The sequence below is a fragment of the Microcaecilia unicolor genome, chromosome 11 (assembly GCF_901765095.1).
Source record: "Microcaecilia unicolor chromosome 11, aMicUni1.1, whole genome shotgun sequence".
NCBI classification, from domain to species: domain Eukaryota; kingdom Metazoa; phylum Chordata; class Amphibia; order Gymnophiona; family Siphonopidae; genus Microcaecilia; species Microcaecilia unicolor.
The window spans coordinates 61,947,753-61,967,884 of NC_044041.1; the positions used below are offsets into that span (position 1 = coordinate 61,947,753).

The 20,132-nt window shown below is 45.9% G+C and overlaps 1 protein-coding gene across 1 annotated transcript in view; it reads right to left on the reverse strand.

The window, feature by feature from the left end:
- Positions 1-13,993: 13,993 nt before the first annotated feature.
- The window catches only part of SLC5A1 (solute carrier family 5 member 1), a 72,282-nt gene continuing 66,143 nt past the window's right edge, over positions 13,994-20,132 (reverse strand). Inside the window, exons 13-15 of the mRNA XM_030219199.1 lie at positions 19,782-19,997; positions 19,225-19,336; positions 13,994-15,436 (exon numbers count right to left, since the gene is read on the reverse strand). Of these exons, the coding sequence (XP_030075059.1) occupies positions 15,225-15,436; positions 19,225-19,336; positions 19,782-19,997 (540 nt within the window). The 3' untranslated portion in view covers positions 13,994-15,224. The remainder of the gene's footprint in view (positions 15,437-19,224; positions 19,337-19,781; positions 19,998-20,132) is intronic.

The following is a 20,132-nucleotide window of genomic DNA, read 5'->3' on the forward strand; positions in this document are numbered from 1 at the left end:
TCCTTTCCGTAGCGTGCTTCGTCTTTAAAAAAAAAAAATGTTTTCCTTTATTTTGAGTGGTTTTCCCCGATAAGTTTCCTTTCGTCGTTGAGTGCGGCCTTTTCGGCCACCTGCACGAGTTTTTCTCCCTTGTTTTGGTGCCCATCGTCATCATCGCGAATTTTGACTTCACCGGCGTGATTTTTCTGCCCATGTCCTCGAAGCCTGCCAGTGGCTTCAAAACGTGCACCCAGTGCAGCTGGACTATCTCGCTCACTGATAGGCACGTTTCGTATCTTCAGTGTCTGGGGGCCGGGCATCGTCCCCAGGCCTGCACTCTCTGTCTTCTGTTGAAAAAGAGAACTCAGGTGGTGAGATTGGCCCAGTGGAACCTTTTGTTCGGGGCCTCGTCCGGTGCATCAACATCTGCGGTAGCGAGATCATCGGCCGGTGCTTCAACGTCTGCGGTACCGAGGTCATCGGTGGTATCGATGTCGTCGGAGGGTGCATCATCTTCGGGAGTGCAGGTGACGGCTGTCCATTCCCCTGCTGGTAGCGGTGAGCCCTCGAGTAGGTCTCCGCCTGCCTCGAGGGTTCCTGCGGTACAGATCCCCTGGGATCGACCTCTTTCGGACCCGGCCCAGAGGAGATGTTTGGATTCGACGTCCTCCTCTTCGGTACCGGGAGGTACTGGTGACGTGCTTCGTGCGAAGGCAAAGAAGCATCGTCATCGGTCGCCTTCCAGACGCAGTACCGAGAGCTCTTGGTCGCTGGTGAAACCGGCACCCACTAAGCGTCGACGCCGGGAGGACTGCTCACCCTCCATACAGGAGGTGTCGATGCGCTACACTGTGGACAGCCCGGTACCGTCTCCACATTCCGGACAGATTCTGAGCTCGTTGCCGGTACCGGATCCCTTCCCTTCCTCGACAGGCGCTCTGAACGAGAGCCTCACGGCCATCCTTCCAGAGATTCTGGAAGAGCTGTTGCGCCCTTCTCCTCCGGTACCGGGGGCGCTTGCGCCTCCGGTGCCATTGAGTGAGGTGATGGCTGACTCCTCGCCCGTCGTGAGGTCTCCGGTCCCGGTACCTGCATCAGCGACCTCCCAGGCTGACTCCCCAATGACATCGATGGAGGGAGCTTCATTGTCGCCGGTGCGGGAGTCTTCCTCTCGGCGTACCCTCTGTGGCCATGTTTCCATGGAGTCGAGACGGGCCCGGCTTCGGACTGAAGTTCATGAACTAGTGTTCGACATCGAGGGTGAGGCCTCGTGGGAAGCAGAGGAGGACCTGAGATATTTCTCTGATGAGGAGTCTGGCGGTCTTCCCTCTGATCCTACTCCCTCTCCTGAAAGGCAACTTTCTCCTCCTGAGAGTCTGTCTTTCGCGGCCTTTGTCCAGGAAATGTCTACGGCCATTCCCTTCCTTGTGGTTACGGAGGATGAGCCAAGAGCTGAAATGTTTGAGCTTTTGGACTATCCTTCGCCACCTAAGGAATCGTCCACTGTACCCATGCATCATGTCCTCAAAAAGACATTGCTGGCAAACTGGACGAAGCCGCTAACTAATCCCCACATTCCCAAGAGTCCCAGTATCGGATCCATGGGGACCCGGAGTTAATGTGGACTCAATTGCCTCATGACTCTGGTGTGGTGGATCTGGCCCTTAAGAAGGTCAAGAGTTCTAGAGAGTATGCTTCGGCGTCCCCGGGTCGTGACTTTAGAACCTTGAACTATTTTGGGCGGAAGGCCTACCATTCTGCTATGCTCATTTGCAAAATCCAATCTTACCAGCTCTATACGAGCATTCATATGTGGAATATTGTGCAGCAGTTGGCGGACTTGGTAGACAAGCTCCCTTCTGAGCAGGCAAAACCTTTTCAGCAGGTGGTCAGGCAGCTGAAGGCATGTCGTAAATTCCTGGTCAGGAGTGTTTACGATACTTTCGATGTCGCGTCTAGGGCCGCTGCTCAAGGTGTGGTGATGCGCAGACTCTCGTGGTTGCATGCCTCTGACCTGGAAAACAGGATCCAGCAGCGGATTGTGGACTTTCCTTGCTGAGGGGATAATATTTTTGGTGAAAAGGTCGAACAGGTGGTAGAAAAGCTCCACCAGCGGGACACCGCTTTCGACAAGTTCTCCCACCGGCCGCCTTCAGCATCTACCTCATCAAGTAGACGTTTTTATGGGGAAAGGAGGACTGTTCCCTATTCTACTAAGCATAGGTACAATCCTCCCTTTCGCCAGCCTGCTGCCCAGGCTAAACCCCAACGCGTTCGTTCTCGTCAACAGCGTGCGCCTCAACAGGCCCCAGCAGCTACCCAGCAAAAGCAAGGGACGAGCTTTTGACTGGCTCCAGCAGAGCATAGCCGAAGTCAAAGTGTCCGTGCCGGACGATCTGCCGGTTGGGGGGAGGTTAAAATTTTTTCACCAAAGGTGGCATCTTATAACCTCCGACCAGTGGGTTCTCCAAATAGTCCGGCTAGGATACGCCCTCAATTTGATTACAAAACCTCCAAATTGCCCACCGGGAGCTCAGTCCTTCAGCTTCCAGCACAAGCAGGTACTTGCCGAGGAACTCTCCGCCCTTCTCAGTGCCAATGCGGTCGAGCCCATGCCACCGGGGCAGGAAGGGCTTGGATTCTATTCCAGGTACTGCCTTGTGGAAAAGAAAACAGGGGGGGATGCGTCCCATCCTAGATCTGAGGGCCCTGAACAAATATCTGGTTCGAGAAAAGTTCAGGATGCTTTCCCTGGGCACCCTTCTTCCCATGATTCAGGAAAACGATTGGCTATGCTCTCTGAACTTAAAGGATGCTTACACTCACATCCCGATACTGCCAGCTCACAGACAGTATCTTCGATTTCGTCTGGGAACACAGCATTTTCAGTATTGTGTGCTACCCTTTGGTCTCGCCTCTGCGCCCAGAGTGTTTACAAAATGCCTGGCTGTAGTAGCGGCGTCTCTACGCAGACTGGGAGTGCACGTGTTCCCTTATCTCGACGATTGGCTGGTGAAAAACACCTCCGAGGCAGGAGCTCTACAGTCCATGCAGATGACTATTCGACTCCTGGAGCTACTAGGGTTTGTGATAAATTATCCAAAGTCCCACCTTCTTCCAGTCCAGAAACTAGAATTCATAGGAGCTCTGCTGGACTCTCAGATGGCTCGCACCTACCTTCCAGAAGCGAGGGCCGACACTCTTCTGTCTCTCGTTTCTTGGGTGCGGGCATCTCAGCAGATCACAGCTCGGCACATGTTGAGATTGCTCAGCCACATGGCCTCCACAGTGCATGTGACTCCCATGGCCCGCCTTCACATGAGACCAGCTCAATGGACCCTAGCTTCTCAGTGGTGCCAAGTTGCTGGGGACCTAGAGGATGTAGTCCTGCTGTCCACGAGTTTTCTCCAATCCCTGCGTTGGTGGACAATTCGGTCCAATTTGACTCTGGGACGTCCTTTCCAAATTCCTCAGCCACAAAAGGTGCTGACGACGGATGCGTCTCTCCTGGGGTGGGGAGCTAATGTCGATGGGCTTCACACCCAAGGAAAATGTTTTGCAGATCAACCTCCTGGAGTTGCGAGCGGTCTGGAATGCTCTAAAGGCCTTCAGGGATCAGCTGTCCCATCAAATTATCCAAATTCAGACAGACAATCAGGTTGCAATGTATTACATCAACAAGCAGGGGGGCACCGGATCTCGCCCCCTATGTCAGGAAGCCGTCAGCATGTGGCTTTGGGCTTGCCAGAACGGCATGTTTCTTCAAGCCACATATCTGGCAGGCGTAAACAACAGTCTGGCCAACAGATTGAGCAGGATAATGCAACCTCACGAGTAGTCGCTCAATTCCAGAGTGGTACGCGAGATCTTCCAAGCATGGGGCACCCCCTTGGTGGACCTCTTTGCCATTCAAGTCAATCACAAGGTCCCTCAGTTCTGTTCCAGACTTCAGGCCCACGGCAGGCTAGCGTCGGATGCCTTTCTCCTGGATTGGGGGGAAGGCCTCCTGTATTCTTATCCTCCCATTCCTTTGTTGGGGAAGACTTTGCTGAAACTCAAGGAAGATCGAGGCACCATGATCCTGATCGCTCCCTTTTGGCCGCATCAGATATGGTTCCCTCTTCTTCTGGAATTGTCCTCTGAAGAACTGTGGAGATTGGAGTGTTTTCCGACCTTCGTTACTCAGAACGAGGGGGCACTTCTGAATCCCAACCTCCAGTCACTGGCTCTCACGGCTTGGATGTTGAGGGCGTAGATTTTTCCTCTTTGGGTCTATCCGAGGGTGTCTCCCGTGTCTTGCTTGCTTCCAGGAAAGATTCCACTAAGAAGAGTTACTTTTTTCTCTGGCAGAGGTTTGCCGTCTGGTGTGACAGCAAGGCCCTAGATCCTCGTTCTTGTCCTACACAGACCCTGTTTGAATACCTTCTGCACTTGTCTGAGTCTGGTCTTAAGACCAACTCTGTAAGAGTTCACTTTAGTGTGATTAGTGCATACCATTACTGTGTGGAAGGTAAGCCGATCTCGGGACAGCCTTTAGTTGTTCGCTTCATGAGAGGTTTACTTTTGTCAAAGCCCCCCATCAAATCTCCTACTGTGTCATGGGATCTCAATGTTGTTCTCACCCAGCTGATGAAACCTCCTTTCGAGCCACTTAATTCCTGCCATCTGAAGTACTTGACTTTGAAGGTCATTTTGTTGGTGGCAGTCACTTCAGCTCGCAGAGTCAGTGAGCTGCAAGCCTTGGTAGCTCATGCTCCCTATACCAAATTTCATCATAACAGAGTAGTCCTCCGCACTCACCCTAAGTTCTTGCCAAAGGTGGTGTCAGAGTTCCATCTGAACCAGTCAAGTGTCTTGCCAACATTCTTTCCCCATCCTCATACCCGCCCTGCTGAACGTCAGCTGCACACATTGGACTGCAAGCGAGCATTGGCCTTCTATCTGGAGCGGACGCAGCCCAACAGACAGTCCGCCCAAATGTTTGTTTCTTTTGATCCCAACAGAAGGGGAGTGGCTGTCAGGAAACGCACCTTATGCAATTGGCTAGCAGATTGCATTTCCTTCACTTAAGCCCAGGCTGGGCTGACTCTTGAGGGTCATGTCACGGCTCATAGTGTTAGAGCCATGGCGGCATCAGTGGCCCACTTGAAGTCAGCCACTATTGAAGAGATTTGCAAGGCTGCGACGTGGTCTTCCGTCCACACATTCACATCGCATTACTGCCTTCAGCAGGATACCCGACGCGACAGTCGGTTGGGGCAGTCGGTGCTGCAGAATCTGTTTGGGGATTAGAATCCAACTCCACCCCCCTAGGCCCATTTTTATTCTGTTCCAGGTTGCACTCTCAGTTAGTTGAATAAGTTTAGGTCAATCTCAGTTATGTCCTCGCCGTTGCGAGGCCCAATTGACCAATGTTTGTTGTTTTGAGTGAGCCTGGGGGCTAGGGATACCCCATTCGTGAGAACAAGCAGCCTGCTTGTCCTCGGAGAAAGCGAAAGCTACATACCTGTAGAAGGTATTCTCCGAGGACAGCAGGCTGATTGTTCTCACCTACCCGCCCGCCTCCCCTTTTGAGTTGTGTCTTCCCTTGTCTTTGCTATTTACTGGACTGGCGAACACGCTCGCGTTCAGGCAGGAAGATGGTCACGCATGCGCACACAAAGGCTAGCAAACGTTGTTGCTAGTGAAGATCTCCAATCGGAGGGGCTGCCGTGGACATCACCCATTCGTGAGAACAATCAACCTACTGTCCTCGGAGAATACTTTCTACAGGTATGTAGCTTTCGCTATATTTCATCTGTGCCTATGGTTTCCTTTTTCCAGCTCGTCTAGCTAGTTTTAGTAGGTATTAGAGGTCAAATCACCCTAGACACGAGATCAGGATACTGTTAGCAGTATAACTGTTTAGCTGTGTTCTGAGCCATATAAGTACTTCTAGTAATTACCTACAACTCCTGATGCAGGCCAGGTGGCCAAAACACAGGCCTATATCGAGTCATGCCTTGTTTTGAATAAAAGGTCTTACTATAGCACAGGGGCGTAGCCAGACATCAGATTTTGGGTGGGCCTAGTCAAGAAGTGGGTGGGCACCAAGTGTCCTCCTCCCCCCCGACCCCCCTGCTATGTGATGAGGCCAATATCAGCAGCTTAGGAAGCTTAGACTGCAGAAGTGGAGAGCAGTGTTTTCAGAACCATCAGGGGGAGGTCGTCAGCTGACGAACTTGGGATCCCCACTAGCTAGCACTAAATATGTGCTGCTGTTGGGTGGGCCTGAGCCCTAAGTGGATGGGCCCCGACCCACCCAAGCCCACCTGTGGCTACGCCACTGCTATAGCATCGCTGACTGTGTGTTGCTTCATTGTCATCTTCGCTGTGTTTGTTTGCAATAACTGTTTCTTCTGCTTTGCTGTCAGTTTCCCAACTGTGGCATATTTAGAGACCGAACAAGAGTGTAAGCATTAAAAACATTTATTTCACCAAAGTCTGTGTGTTCCTGTACAAGTTAAAATCAGACAGCCACGAACAAGGACTGGGAGCTTCCTTATATATCCTAAAGTGGGGAACTTCCAAAACTCAAGAATACGTAATTCACATTACAAGGCACAAAAGTACACAAACACCTGTACTGTTCCTCCATATATGGCAAGCAGTGTCAAGGAACCAAGCTACTCCAAAACAACATCTGGCCATTACTAATTAGTACAACTAAAGTACTAAGTCTAATAACATTTTCAATCTAAATTAAACTATGCATTTACTGCATCACTTTAACTCTGAAAGTAACATCATTTATTACAACAGGTGGGAGTCCTTCAGTTTTGTATTTTTTAGGAGAACTTGATCTGCTTGCTACAGACCTTTATGATCTAGAATTAACTTACCTTCTACAGTTTGTCTCAAGGCTACCTTCACAAGCATAATTTCTTTCCTATTTAAAGCATACAATTTTAACTCTATTACTTCAACAAATCACTCTTCTAAAAGAGGACTCCTTTCATACATTACTTTGGTAATTGTATAGCAGTTATTTGTTTGATCTAGCATTGGCTACATCTCATAAACAGATAATTATTATTACAATAAGCAGTGCATTTTGTCCAGCAAAAAAGGTGCCGGTACTCAAATGCTAGGCCACCCTTCAGGGGTGATCATTGAGGGACTCACCCCACAATAGCCAGGACCCCTGCTACCAGTCATAGAATCTATGACAAGGCAGAATTTGTATGCAGAACCTGAGCTCTTTCATTAAAATATGAGAACTATGGGTCAAGTTTAGCAGACAGTGGAAAAGGTGCCGGTACTCAGTACCCCCAAGTACCCCCTCAAAAAAAGCCCTGACAATAAGCATACGTTTTCCTCATATACTTTCTCACATCTGTCATCCTTTTCTGTGTGTAACAGGAGGTTTTATCTGTCCTACTACTTGTTCACCTAATATGTATCCAGGATCCTAGAAAACCTTATACATGAGCTAAATTTATTAGCTGAAATCAGGTCCGAGACTGGAATCCCCCAGGAAGCTGAACAAAACAGTTTTCCACACTCAGTTTCATTCTAGTCTCCAAGAATAAGCCAGGTGAGTTCAAGGCTTTTTCTGAACCAATGCTTACTTAAGTCATTTGTTAGATTCTCAATTTATGCCAAGGCAGAGGCACTATTCAAACAGGAGGTAACCAGCGTTATCACTAAATTATGTTCAGATTTCTGACACGCAGAACTTGTAGTCCAAACTTGGATAAACTCCAAATCCTTCTCCCTTGATGCTTCTACTGCTGAGGGTAGTAGGGCAGTGCCATATCATTTCCATTCATAGTTCACATGCTTGATACTTAACTGTTTATGACTCAATAACGCAAGGCAATTTATCTTGGATAGGGTCCCACTGGGAGGTGATAGGCCAGGAACTCTGTAGAAGATGTTGCTGTTAAGCCTTCAGCCTTTACATGTTCCTGGCCCACCAGTGGGTAAGGTGGCAGCCAAGTCGCCTTGCTGGTAGAGATGCAGATTTAGACCAGTTTTTCCTCAGGAACTCAGGAGGGTGGCTTAGGGCTCCCCATGCCCTTAGCACACCAATAACGCAAATACTTATGCTGCTTCTGGTCACTATATATTCCTGGATACCTCTGGATTTAGTTGTACCGGCTTGGGTAGCACAACACTAGTCCCTAAAATCTTTGGCCTAAAGGGCTAAGGTTTAGGCTAGAAGGTCTCCCCTCAGAACTTGGGTTAAAGGCCAGGGAGGCTCAATGAAAGCTAAAGATGGCTGCAACAGTGAGTCAAGGTTTTATAATTATGGGAGTTTTTCTTCACAACCAGTTCCTCCCACTGATTACACTAGGTCACTCCTGGCTTCTCCCTCCTTTTGGAAGGGGCCAGAATGTTCAGCTGATTGAAGTATTTCTCTGTCTGCCTACCACTGAGGTCAGCATAGAGATTAAATCCCATTGTTTGTGGTAGTGGCACTATGGATTCAAGCAAGCACCCTTACTGCTGAATTCTCAACTGCCCTACATTCTTGCCCCTCCAGAAGGAAAACTATGACCCAGGACCAGGAGAATTATTTTGGTTTTATCCTCAAACCTCCACTCATTAGTCAAGGTCACTAGTATTAGTTTCATTGATTTTCACTAGAGGCTCTCCTAGGCAGCAATAAGATTCAGTATAGTGCATCACAAATCAGAGGCTTCTTCTGGAGGAAGAAAAATAAAAAATCAATTTCTAATAGTAGCTGAGGGCTAGCCACAGAACTATGGTGCTGCAGTCACCCATAGGTTAAAATCTCATGAGAGAAAATCTAATACACACTATTGAGCATTCACATGTGTCCCGTGTATACACGGATTGTCCCACTGTGGTGTCCAAAAGTTATAGAGTTGTACCTGTTCCTCCAGGTGAGAATGGGAAGAACAAGACATTGGCCCTCATTTTACAAGCCCAACATATTTACCTGCTTATATGTGGTTGGCATGATGGCAAATTGTCAACCAATGTTTAAGCATGAATGACTATAACCTGCACAAAGTGGCAGGTGTGGCTCAGGCCACCTCGTTGGGCAGACCGGATGGACCATGCAAGTCATTTACCTGTCTAAAATGGGACTGTCTACAATTTAAAAATCACTTGCCAATGGATTCCATGTATGTAATGGTGGTTGCTCAGCTCCAATATCTTACACAAGCATTTGTTATTGCAAGTGATACCAGAAGGACCCAGCATTGCCTCTTTGACAAGGATCTCTCTTCTGATTCTTGTCATATTAGGAGTCATGAAAAATGCTAATACCTGAAAAGTAGAAATAATACACAGGAGTCATTTTTCAGTGGAAGGGACGCCCAGAATGACTCAGGAATAATGTTAGAATATATTTCTACATACTGTATATGCAATAGCCGCTGAGAGGAGGAGGAGGAAGCAGAATCACAAACAGTAACAGAAAGCCTGACACGCACAGAGGATTATTAGTTAGAAAGAAGTGAAGGGAAGGTCAGAGGTCAAACTGGGGTCTAAGATATTGCACCAAGAAATAAAGTGGACAGAGTGGATGAGTCCTTTGGCTTCTTCCATCTGCCCTCATATTCTCTGTTGCATGTTTCAGAAAAGGGGTGCCACTGTGAACCCTTACCCTACTACTTGCTAGGCATCCTAGTACTATACCAAAGAGGTTTAAAAGCAAGGGTGTGAAAACAAAATGAGAGACAGAACACATATGATGACGTCTTGCAGTAAGGCCAAGAGAGACCTGAAAGTGTTCATGTACTCCTGATATTTTGGGGTGTTCTGGCTAGCACTATGTTTAAATAGGAGTTTCTTTTTCAGATTAGAGCAATTACCCCTAATTTTGAGTGAGGCATGTTCAGCATTCTTTTAAAAGCTGCTTTATATGTGGCAATGCATCTTCCTTCCAATAGGTGTCACTTATGTCTGATTACTTCTGTGGCCTTAAGGGAAATCATACAAACATTCTTTTGCAAATACTGTTATAGCCATTTAACTATTTAGTGCTGCTAATCATCCTTAAATCTCTTGTAAATATAATTCCTGATATGGGGAGACTGAGAAAAAAAAATGTGTGAAATCTCATTTTGCATAGGACAACACCCCTTCCCGTGCACTCTGCTCCATGGATAAATCCTTCTTATCTGTTCCCTTCTCCACTACTGCCAACTCCAGACTTCGCGCCTTCTGTCTCGCTGCACCCTACACCTGGAATAAACTTCCTGAGCCCCTACGTCTTGCCCCATCCTTGGCCACCTTTAAATCTAGACTGAAAGCCCACCTCTTTAACATTGCTTTTGACTCGTAACCACTCGCCTCCACCTACCCTTCTCTCTTCCTTCCTGTTCACATTAATTGATTTGATTTGCTTACTTAATTTATTTTTTGTCTATTAGATTGTAAGCTCTTTGAGCAGGGACTGTCTTCTATGTTTGTGCAGCGCTGCATACACCTTGTAGCGCTATAGAAATGCTAAATAGTAGTAGTAGTAGGACTTCTAGGTAAGAATTGGGCCATTCACAATTTTATGAGTATTTTATAAAAGGCTGTGCTAAACATAGAGCCTTTTGAAAAATAGGTATGAGGATGCTGGCCTACATCTGTATATGATGACATGTACAGTGGGAGCATCAATTTCAACAATCTACACATTCTAAAAAAGAGTAGCATCACTCGGCTTTTACACATGTATGCATGAGCATATACAGGTGCAAGTGCTGTTCTCGCACCATACACATATACCCTCAGATTCTGTATATGGTGACCAGAATTGTGTGCTCAAATTTGTGCAAATTAATTGAGTAGTGAGTCAATTAGCATCAATAAGTGGGTGCCAACCAGTGGCGTACCGAGGGTGGGGCGGTGGGGGCGATCTGCCCCGGGTGCACGCTGCTGGAGGGTGCAGAGAGCAGCCACGCACCTGTCAGCTCCGCTGGTTCCCTGCTCCCTCTGCCCCGGAACAGGTTACTTCCTGTTCCCAGCACCCCAGGAGGTAAGAGCAATGCACCCGGGGAGGCGGGTGTTTTGAGGTGAAGTGCCAGGGGGAGGACACTGCTGCACTCGGGGTGGGGGAATGCTGCACCCAGGAGGGATAACACTGCTACACCCGGGGGGGGGGGGTGCTGCATCCGGGGGGGGGGGGTGCAGCGGCAATCCGCTCCGGGTGGCAATCGACCAAGGAACACCACTGCATCCAGTGATCACTGAATGGTGTGGTTGAATATTAAGGCAGGTATGGAGAGAGTTCATTCAAGAGTGAAGGTTCTAGACTTTAAAAAAAACAGCTTTGTTGAGATGGGGGAATACCTCAAGGAGTTGTAGCTGGATGGGTAAAGGGTCATGGAATTGATAGATATACTGACTTTCTGTGGTACAACCAAAGCAGTTTACATTTGTTAGATTCAAGTCCTTTTGTAACTTTTATCTTATCCTTATGTGTCCTTCTGTCTGTCCTTCCCTTATCCTTTTTGGTCCTGTCTGTTTGTCCTGATTTAAATTGTAAGCTCTTTTGAGCAGGGACTGTCTTTCTTCTTCATGTTCAATTGTAAAGCGCTGCGTACGACTGGTAGCGCTAGAAAAGTGATTTATAGTTTGTTGTCTCTGGTGGGCTTATAATTAAACATGGGATACAAATGCAACAAATAATAATAATTATTATTTTCATACCGGGGGGCAATGGAGGGTTAGCCATAGTGGGAATCAAACTCAGATACCCAGGTTCTCAGCCCACAATAACCATTAGGCTACTCCTCCACAGTGGGGAAGTGCTATTATAGTGGGATGATACTTAGAGATGCAGAAAGGTCTCATGTTTTAGAATTATGTCAGCAGCCATATAATTGCTTCTAAATCTGCTTCTTTATACCTAATATGACCTGACTAATCATCTTGCGCTACTATGGAGGGCTTGTTTTTCCCTCCCTCTTCCAAATATCTTGAACAAGGCTGTGCCAACACAGTAAGCGCGGTAAGCGCTGCAGGGGGGCGCCTGCCTTCAAGGGCGCCGCGCCATCGCGTTGTATTTTTAAAAAATAAAAACCTTACTCCTCCGCTCCCCTCCATCCCCGATTCCATGGCGCTTTAAATTTACCTCGCTCCGCCCCCGACGTCTGCACAGCGTCAGTGAAAGCGCTGCCTGTCTGACATCTCTCCACCAGCCTAGCCTTCCCTTCGCTTATTCGTTCCCTCTGTGTCCCGCCCTCAAGGAAATGATGTCAGATGAAGGCGGGATACAGAGGGAACGAGCGAAGGGAAGGCTGGGCTGGTGGAGAGACGTCAGATAGGCAGCGCTTTCACTGACACTGCACAGACGTCGGAGGGAGGTAAATTTAAAAGTCCGGGGGGAGGGGGGGTGCGCGCGCGCGCCAACTGATGGTCTGCAGGGGGGCGCCAGAGACCCTAGGCACGGCCCTGATCTTGCACTCTATTTCTTAGCACTCTTAAAATCCATTGCTGCTCCCAGTGGGAGAGAACACAGCCTGGCTTCAATCCCCTGCACAGGAGTCACTGCAAGAGGAAAAGTTAACAAGGGCTTGGGCATGTTCAGTCCACCCATTACCATCTCCCCTTCTGTGTTCCTGCCTGCACTCTGCCAGCCCAACTGGATCTAATACTTGGAGCACTGAGCTCCAGAACCCTGAGGGGGATGAGGGGGAATTGCGACACCTTGAGCTGATATGCCACACACAGGCAGCTCAAGTGAGGAAGGAGAAATACAGCAAGATGCTCAGCTATAAACCCTGAACCACCACACAGGCTGAAAAAAATCACTTCAAACAGCACAGCCCCATGAGCCACTGCAGCCAGCTCTCTCTAAGTACACTGTACCAGGCCTGCAGATTGATGTCATCACTGGGCTTCCCACATGGGTCATTTGTTTAACAGCCCTGCTTTAGATGCTGAAGTTCTGATAGAAACAGAGAAAATGACGATAAAGATCAGACAGTGTATTCATTTGCTCATCTAGTTCTTTGTTAATGTAGTCATTCATTGTCTTGAAATCCAGGACCCTTGCCCTAGTGTGGTACTTTTCTGTGCAAGAGCACATGATAATCAGTGGACCCTAAATTTTCCCTGACCATGAAACTGGTGACTGTCTCCATTTTTCAGTACCAGATCCAGTGTAGTTGTATGAGGAACAGCCTTTGAAGTTTCTAGGATTTCTCTACTTTTTGTTAACACTGCAGCCAGTCAGCACTAGCTCCCGTCCAGTAGACTACTACAAGTAGCAGCTTCCTTTCTTTGTGTCTTTCTATGGCAGACAGCATCCACCTCTTTTACCCTCTGTTACAGGCTTGTATATTACTTCCATGTATACAGGGATTTTCTTAAATTCTTTCAGAACAATTCGTACTATTCACTTTCTAGTGTCTTTAATCTAAATAACTAGGCCTCCCTCCCTTCCATCTCATTTAAAGAGGTTACAGCCTCGCACGGTTATATTCCAAGCCCACCTCCGACGCACAGGCTGCCTTTGCACATGATGCAGTTATTTATTTATTAGGATTCACTCAAGGTGGTGTATGGTAAGATATAAGGGATGTGTAGTTTTCTCAGGAGATAAGTCCAGATATCAAGACTCTTCGGTGATTTATATAGTCTGTGCCAGAGCCAGTGGCGGGAGGCGGGGCTGGTGGTTGGGAGGCGGGGATAGTGCTGGGCAGACTTATACGGTCTGTGCCAGAGCCGGTGGTTGGGAGGCGGGGCTGGTGGTTGGGAGGCAGGGATAGTGCTGGGCAGACTTATACGGTTTGTGCCAGAGCCGGTGGTTGGGAGGCGGGGCTGGTGGTTGGGAGGCGGGGATAGTGCTGGGCAGACTTATACGGTCTGTGCCCTGAAGAGCACAGGTACAAATCAAAGTAGGGTATACACAAAAAGTAGCAAATATGAGTTATCTTGTTGGGCAGACTGGATGGACCGTGCAGGTCTTTTTCTGCCGTCATCTACTATGTTAATATGTTATATGTTATAGTTTGGATACACATGGATGGATATTTGGCCTACACAGAAAGAAGCCAGCTTTTGCAAAAAAATAGTTTTATTTTTCTTACAGTTTATGATAGAAGAAGAACTTTTAGTTATGAGCACAGAAAGAGTTGTCAGCAGTGCATAGATATAAACTGGCAGAACAGAACACATAAAATAAACTTTAACTAGCCACTTGGGCCTAGAGGCCAGCCTCTAGGAGCTTAGCCTTGGCATGGCACTGCCAGTGTCCAGAGACCAGCCTTCGGCATGGCACTGCCAATGGTCCGCACCTAACACTTTGGGACACAGGACCATTTGATAATTATGGGGAATTAAACAACTTGCCATACAAACAGAGCTTTATATCTTTTCCTGGGTTCTTACCAAATGAAGACTCAGAGGGAAAAACAAAAAAGGTTCATATTTTTCAACAAAGGTAATACTGGCACCTCATCAGTGCCTTCATTACAAATATTATTACAATTTTGACATTAACTTACAGTGGTTCATTTTATATCAAGCACCTTTAAAAATATCATCTTAATATACATAATATAGAGTCTTTAAAACTTTGGAGTCATTTTTCTCTAAATATCAATTTTTGCACATTGATCATTCTTCCCTCTTCAAATGCTTCTTTGACTAAATTGTAAGTCCTATAGAAAAGGGACTGTCTGTATCTGTAAGGCCTGCGTATACCTTAGAGTGCTGTAGAAATATTTACTAGTGTCTATACAGCATTTTTGTGAACCATGGAAGCTCCTTGCATTCTCTTTTCAATTTCCTCCTGGATACTTTATACTTAGTACCCATAGGCCTGAAATCTTATTTTTTAAGAGAAATTCCACAGGGAATTTCTTTTCAGAAATAAGTCTGTAGGCCTGTGATAAACTCCTCTGTGGAGTTTCCTTTTGAAATTTGCACAGGTACTTTGGTACCTATATACTATTCATCTCCTTAGATTTCAAAGTGAAATCTCTGTGAGTACCTTGCTCTCCCCCTGACCTTGTTCCAACCTTTCTACACTGAAATGGTATGCATACTTTTACTCTCTTTGAAGTGGGAGGGCAGTTTTCAGAGGTGCTTTTGAAGCAGGTAAACACATTTTACCTTTATAAACAATTTTTCTTAGTACCTCCAAGATGTCAAAATTCAGCAACGATACATCATACCAAAAACATAAATGATCTTTCTGTAATTTGCAAATCTCTGAACATATTATCAGAAACATAAAATCTTGGAAAAACAAGTCCATTACAGGGTTCTTTGGTATTGGTCCCCAGTTATGCAAAGTACGCATGACAGAACACAGCCACAGTTAGTAAAATGATAGCATTAATGTTAACCACGGTCCTCCAGAGTGGCACCTCGGAGGTATCAGTCAGCTTCCTCTGCAGTGCTTCTTGTTCTTCTTGACTCAGAGTTGGAGCTTTTTTGTCTTCAAATCCACAGAACCAATTATAGGCTTTTCTCCAGCAACTCGGCTCTGGTTTTACTGTTACCAAGTAAATACAAAAGTATGAGGATCTAGTAATAACCCCTGATAAAATACTTAAAGAGGGAAATGGAACGCTAAAATTACTCCCAAGTAACTCAGGATATAAGGTTTAACATAAAATACATACTGCTAGAATATGTTTGCTGAAATTATATACACCTTAATTTATACAAAAAGTAGCACATATGAGTTTATCTTGTTGGGCAGACTGGATGGACCGTGCAGGTCTTTTTCTGCCGTCATCTACTATGTTATAATAGTGCCTAATATAGACTTATTACAGCAATATTGCTACACTGTAACATTAATGGATACGGGCAATTTTAGACTGCTGTGCATAAGAAAAGCCATACTGGGTCAGACTGATGGTCCATCTAGACCAGTATCCTGCTTCTAACAGTGGTCAATCCAGGTCACAGGTCAGTGGCGTAGCTACAGGTGGGCCTGGATGGGCAGGGGCCCACCCAACAGCAGCACACGTATTAGCGGTAGCAGGTTGGGATCCCAAGCTCTGCCAGCAGAAGACTTCCCCCTGATGGTAATGAAAACGCCATTCTCCAGGATACCAGCACCTGCGCATGCTCAGTTTTCAGTGCGTGCCTGCTGCAGACTGCTAAGGTGGAAAGAAGCATTTTCCCGCCAGCTGAGATTTTTTTTTTGTGGTGGGTGAAGGGGAGAACACTTGGTGCCCACCCACTTCTTGCCTTGGCCCACCCAAAATCTGTTGTCTGGCTACGCCCCTGTCACAGGTACCTGGCAGAATCCCAACTAGTACAGAGAAAAAGGGGGGAGTCTAATAAGCATGACCACTAATCGAGCAACCGACTAAGGTAAAGCAAATGCATCAGATAAACTTTGTAACCAGGCTATTGGATCTCCTATAGCATATGCTATTCCAAATCCTGAGCCTGCTGCTGTTATCAATCATGTGCAAAATGCTTGTTATTTGCTCACTGAATTGACAACTTTCAATGTAATCAATACTACTTCGTAATTTTACTACATAACAAAAAGAAACAAAAGTAGAAAAAAAAAAACACCGGATGGTGCTGTGATTGTTATTGCAAGTTAAGTAGTTGCTTTCTTCTACTTTTGTTTCACCTGTCTGGTGAATATTCCATTTTTTTTGTTCTTTTGCTTTTTTGGTTGTTTTTTTTTTTTTAATAAATGAAATAAATAAATAACAAATCAATGTAGCAATCCACAAATCTCACATTTAAACTGAACCTCATATTCGATACTCAACCTGCACAGTCTACTGTGAACTTCAAACTTTTCCATCTATTCCTTTAACCTGGATGAGTACATGTGACAGAGACATTTAAAATAGTTCCAGTTGAAAGGAAGTTCTGGATAAGGAGTAGTCTCAGGTATAGCATAAGGAAATATTTCTTCACAGGAAAAGCAGTGGAAAGATGGAACTGTCACCTACTGAAGGCCAAAACAGTAAGAGAATTCATGAAAGCAGGGGCAGCGGAATGCCTTTTTGTTGGGGGAGGGCAAGCTCTGTCCTCAACACCACCCTCAACTTTGCGCCCTACCCCAGCATATTCCCTTCCCTATCATTCTATAGTGCAGCATCACCCCCTATATCCCCCCCCCCCCCACGGCATCTAGAATCTCTCTCCTCCCCTACCTCTCAACCTTCTCCTGTAGTGTCCAAATTAATTTCACTATTTCCCTACATCTCAACTCCCCCCTTCTCCCCCTGTGGTCTCCAGTATCTCCCTCCTTCCTTCCACCACTCCCTTCCCTTCCCTGCAAGGTGTTAAGCATCTTACCTCCCTTCCCCTGGGGCAGGATGTTAAAGTCAGCATTACAGAAAACTCATTGCAGTTGATCAGCATGGGGCCTTAAGCATCCATGCATGCTCAAGGCATGCTGGCTTTTGTCTCCTCTGAACTAGGGTTACCATATTGCTCCAGAAAAAGGAGCATAGATATTTCAAAATTTATTATACCTCATTACAAAATCATTCATCACAATCCTATACAATAAAATTCTACCAAATCCATGTGTTGAAATGTCCGTGCACTATGAATAGTTCTTATCGTTAACACCCTTCGTGGTTTTCTTAGTTGTTCAAACCTGCAATAGGTCATTCCATGCCAAGTGGTCTGGTGGCCCCTGCATGAAGGCTGCAGTATGGGGTCAAACAGAGCAGAGGAGTGGCCTAGTGGTTAGGGTGGTGGACTCTGGTCCTGAGGAACTGAGTTTGATTCCCACTTCAGGCACAGCTCCTTGTAACTCTGGGCAAGTCACTTAACCCTCCATTGCCCCAGGTACAAATAAGTACCTGTATATGTAAGCCACATTGAGCCTGCCATGAGTGGGAAAGCACGAGGTACAAATGTAACAAAAATAAATAAAAAATACTATATCTCAGCAAGTATTGCATCGGCAAATGTAAAACTTTACCAATGTTCTTTGGAGACATGTATGAATGTTCACAGAAAATTTCATTGAAATCCATGATGGTCGCGCAGGGACCACCAGACCATAGTGCATGGACATTTCAATACAGGGATTTGGTAGACTTTTATTGTATAGGATTGTGATGAATGATTTTGTAATGAGGTATCATAAATTTTGAAATATCTATTCTCTGCTAAGTATTTGGTGTAAGTCACGAGGGAGAATAGTGTTAAATTTAAACCCAACATTGTTAATTATTGTACTCCAGAAAAAGGAGGACAGATTGAGCCAGTCTGGGTTTTACTTCCATTGCTTTCAATGGAAGCAATACCCGGTCTGGATCAATGTGTCCTCCTTTTTCTGAAGTCATATGGTAACTGTACTCTGAACTTCCTGTTTCAGAAAGGGGGAAAGTTGGCAGACCTTGAGCGTTCATGGATGGTCAAGGCCCTGTACCAGCCAGCCATGTTGTGTCTTCTGTAATGCTGATAGTAACATTGCTGCCCTGGGGGAAGGAAAGTAAAAAGCTAAGCACTTCGTGCTAAAGGGAAAAAAATTTTGCTGGGGCCTGTGGATCCCTCTCCCCCTCCCCCCCCCCCCCCCCCCCCCCCATTTTAATGCCTTTACATGAAACAATTGATAAGCACAGAGATTCCTGAGTTGTAAGAATGTGAAAGGAAAGCCTGCAGTACTGCATTAAGAATAGGTAGACTAGATTGGCCTTTTAGTTCTTAAGGACATGAGAAAAGCCGTGCTGAGTCAGACCTACGTCCATCGAGCCAGGCCTCCTGTCTCTAACAGTTGCCAGTCTGAATCACAACTACACAGCAGATTCCAAAATGTAGATCTATTTCTCATAGCTATATTCCAGGGATGAGCAATGGCTCTCCCACATCTAGCTGATTAATCATTTTATTATGAACTTTTTCTCCGGTAACTTGTCCAAATCTCTTTTGAATCCCACTATGCTTTGTTAGTTACCTTTTGGATTAATTTAAAGTAGAGCGTGTAGAGTGCAAAGTTGAAATATAATCGTTCTTATTTTTGCTGATATTTCAGACATTTAGGTTTGCAAACTGGAATTTGTAATCTGTAAACTGCAATTCGTGCTCTCCAGTTCATTACGGAATTTGAAGTCATTCTTCTTGATTCCCAGATCATGGACTAATTACAAATACATTTTTGAATCATTCCTTGTATATGCACCTGATCCACGTCAGCCTTAACAGGCTGGTTCAATCTAATCTTGTCATGTTGCAGTCATAGACTTGAAATTTCAGTTCAACATACAAACTAGAACTGAGTCAACTTGCTATCCTAGCAGTAATGGGGCTCATTTCCATCAGGTTTATAACTTAGCTTGCCCTCACCTTCTTCAAAGTCATCTTTACTCTCAGGTTCTTCTTCTTTCTTCCAATCATCTGCATCCAGGTCTATACGCTCCTCAGTGCTATTCCGCAGAGCCCAACAGAGACGGTAGAGCTGCCACAGAAAAGAAGATATGGACACATAAGCATGATTCTCTGTGCCTTGACAACAATGGTCAAGTGCAAGGGCGGACTGAGCATTGGAGCAATAGGTGGTTAGGGGCCCATGACCCTTATTGCCCGAGGGCCAAGATCACTGTCAGTCTGCCCCTGGTTAAGAGACATAGGAAGCCTCAAAAGTGTGATCAGAGGGAAAATGAGGCCTACATTTAACCTATTTTCCCTGCTTGGGGCAAATTTGTAGATTTTGGTTGATAAGTAGCATGGGTAGTGTGGGTTAGTGTCTGAAGGAGTCCAGCTCTGTTCCTTTTTGACCCATATTCTTTAGTCTTTGAAGATCATAAAACCAATTTTAAGAACTGATTAGTATAGCTGCAATCTTTAGGCCTTAAGGATCCTGGATCATTTCTTTTTTGATAAAGGTAGTTCATATTACTCACATGCTTATCTTCTATAGGTGATGTCAACAGAGAGACTCCCAGGACAATAATACTGCTTGCTGCAAAGAGAATAAGAGCAAAATAGAGATAGTGAACCCCGCAGATGATCTTTGGACAATTACTGGGGTTAACGCAACTTCCTGTTCCATAGGCAAACTCTGTGATCATGCGAGACAGTCCAATCAGCAGCCCAATGACGAGGCCCCAGAAAGCACCCTATGACCAAGACAGAAGACAAGCTCAGCAAATGACTTGCATATTCATATGTTGCCCAAAATCTTCTAAATGATTTAATTTACAATAATTATAAATAATAAACTTGTGGCATCTGAATAGGTGTGAGGCTCACCA